This window comes from Trypanosoma grayi, assembly GCF_000691245.1.
Source record: "Trypanosoma grayi strain ANR4 Tgr_672_V1, whole genome shotgun sequence".
In the NCBI taxonomy this organism is placed as follows: Eukaryota; Euglenozoa; class Kinetoplastea; order Trypanosomatida; family Trypanosomatidae; genus Trypanosoma; species Trypanosoma grayi.
In genome coordinates, this window is record NW_008826291.1 from 6637 (window position 1) to 9582 (window position 2946).

The following is a 2946-nucleotide window of genomic DNA, read 5'->3' on the forward strand; positions in this document are numbered from 1 at the left end:
ATATATATATATATATATATATTCCTTTTCTCTCCCGCTCTCTGTGTGTGTGTGCGTGCGTGCGTGCGTGTGTGAGAGCAGGAAAGGGGGCGCAAGTCGAACGTAACGGAGCCAATCAAGCAAATACATATGGGACAGTGATGAAAGAAGCAAAAATTTTTTTTTTTGTGTTGCATTTCATTCCGTGACTCCCTCCCCTCTAAGGGACAGAACGAAAAAACAAACAAACAAACAGGAAACTGCAGTTGAAGCACGGGGGGAGGTGGAGGAGGAGCGGTACATGAATGATAAATAAGTCATTAACGCTACGTTACCCCCCCACTCTATTGTACTTCACCCCTTTACACCGTTGACGCATCATAAGTGAGCAGGACACTGGTAGAAGAGAGGAGAGAGAGAGACCTACATTGTGCTTCTCCCTTCTCTCTCTCTCTCTCTTCCGGTCTCTCTCTCTCTCTGTGTTTTTTTGCCCCCCTCCCCGTGCTCCCACTCCGCACGGCAACCTGGTGGGTAGGGGGAAACAAGTCCACGGTGCTGTGTGCAACTCAAGAAGCGTTGCAGCGGTGCGGGCCAAGCGAACAGACAAACACACAAAAACACAAAACATACAAGTCAAACGAGCTCATTGCGTGTTGCCATTTAACCACCCCCCAACGAAAAAAAATCAATAATCTCCCCAATCTGGAGTCGTCTGAGGCGTGCACCACACACATACGCAGACCGTATACACACCGTACGGATTTCAGTTCATTCCATTCGCAACATGACGCGCGTCGGGCTCCCCACACTTGTGGACTGCCACGTTCACTTCCGCGAGCCTGGCTTCGAGCACAAGGCCGACATGCGGAGTGAGGCGGAGGCGGCGCACGCTGGTGGCATCGGCGTTGTGTGCGACATGCCAAACACCATGCCCCCCACGCAGACCATCGGAGCCTTCGCGGACAAGGTGCGGCGCGCCGCGGCGGTAGCGTCGCTGTGCGACATCCGCTTCTTTTTCGGCGCCACTGCGCACGCCCACCTGCAGGAGCTGGAGGCGCTGTGGACGCTGCCGGAGCACGAGGGCCTGAAGCGCCGCTGCGCCGGACTGAAGCTGTACCTCGACAACTCTACCGGTAACCTAAAGAGCAGCGCCGACGTCACAGAGGCGGCCTTCGCGCTATGCGGCAAGCACGGCATACCACTGGTGGCGCACTGCGAGCACGCAGCGCACAACAACGAGGCGTGTGCGCTGCACCAGTACACCGGGCCCGCCTCGCACTCGCTGCGCCGCCCAGCGCACTCGGAGGCGGCGTCCATCACCAACGCCATCGAACTCGCGCGGCGGCACGGCACACGGCTCCACATCGCCCACCTGTCGACCGGCGACGGTCTCGATCACGTCCGCCGCGCCCGCGCGGAAGGGGTGTGCGTGACGGCGGAGGTCGCCCCGCACCACTTGTTCCTCACGACGGAGGACTACAGCTGCTGCGGGGCGCGGGTGAAGGTCAACCCGCCGGTGCGGCCGCCGGAGCACCACGAACGGCTCTGGGAGGGGATCCTTGATGGCACCATCGACTGCATTGGTACCGATCACGCCCCGCACACGCTGCAGGAGAAGAGTGACGACGCAAACCCGCCTAGTGGAATGCCATCCCTGGAGCTTGTCGTCCCGCTGCTTCTCACAGTGTGCGCAGGGCAGTGGCCGCACCCCACAGCACCAAGGCCCAGGGCGTTGGAGACGCGAAGCCTAACTGTGGATGATATCGTGCGGCTTATGCACACCAACCCCAATCGCATCTTTGATCTAGGGCTAACGAACGCGACAGGGCGCACCTTTGATGTCACAACCGAGTGGGTCGTGGACGAGTCGAAGCTCAAGTCCAAGTGCCGGTGGTCACCCTACGCCAATTGGCGGCTTGTCGGCAAGGCACTCTGAGCATGTTAAAAGGTTTCTCTTTCACTAGGAGCAAAAGAACTACCNAAAAAAAAAAAAACAACAACAATAACAACAACTTGAACCAAAGCAAAAAAAAAAACACAAAATCAATATAAAGTGGAAATAAACAGAAGTGTTGAATTCTATCCACATGAGGACGTTCTTTTTCTCATGTAGGTTTCTTCGAGGTGTGTTTGTGACAGCAGCCTTGGGAGGAACTCGTGTGTGTACGTGTGGCCGTGGCAATGCCTCATGTAATGTCATGTTGATTTCATCATCATCATCATCATCATCATCTGCCGCTGCTGGGGGTCCGCTTCTGGCGCCTTCCCTCCTCATACAGTCGCACCGCGAGTACACAAAGTCTCTCCTACTGCCTCTGGACACCTAGTTGCACCACAAACAACAACGAGCAAGAGTCTCAATGATGTCCCAGAATTTCTTTGAAATGCTTAACGAGAGGGCAAAGACAACGCTGCTTTGCATCGGCCTCGACCCCCGCGCACAAACCGCTGCGGCGGCCGCCGAAGAGTGCGTAAAGTTGATCGACGCAACCAAGGACTACGCCGCCGCGTACAAGCCAAACGCTGCTTTCTTTGAGTACTTCGGGGAGGAGGGCTGGCAGGCGCTGCGGCGTGTGATCGCGCACGTTCCCTCGAATATTCCCGTCGTGCTCGACGCGAAGCGCGGCGACATCGCGGACACCGCGGAGGCCTACGCGAAATCCGCCTTCGAGCACCTCAAGGCCCACGCCATCACGGCGTCGCCCTACATGGGCGGTGATTCGCTCTCGCCGTTCCTGCAGGACGCGTCGAAGGGCGTGTTCATCCTCTGCAAGACATCCAACAAGGGCTCCAACGACCTGCAGTGCCTAGAGGTGGACGGGCGCAACCTCTACGAGGTGGTTGCCGAGCGCGCCGAGATGTCGTGGAACTACAACGGGAACATCGGCCTCGTCGTTGGCGCTACCGACCCCGTCGCGCTGAGCCGCGTGCGTGCGCGGGCGCCGACGTTGTGGTTCCTCGTGCCCG

At 57.7% G+C, this 2946-nt stretch overlaps 2 protein-coding genes across 2 annotated transcripts; both read left to right on the top strand.

The window, feature by feature from the left end:
- Nucleotides 1–763: 763 nt before the first annotated feature.
- DQ04_06721010 (putative dihydroorotase) lies at nt 764–1915 on the top strand (the record flags this gene model as incomplete). The annotated part of the gene is made up of 1 exon (XM_009314846.1): nt 764–1915. One exon carries the CDS (start codon nt 764–766, stop codon nt 1913–1915), a length of 1152 nt encoding a protein of 383 aa, XP_009313121.1.
- A 424-nt stretch (nt 1916–2339) lies between these two features.
- DQ04_06721020 (orotidine-5-phosphate decarboxylase/orotate phosphoribosyltransferase) lies at nt 2340–2946 on the top strand (the record flags this gene model as incomplete). The annotated part of the gene is made up of 1 exon (XM_009314847.1): nt 2340–2946. A coding segment is annotated over one exon (607 nt), but the record flags the coding sequence as incomplete, so codon positions are not given.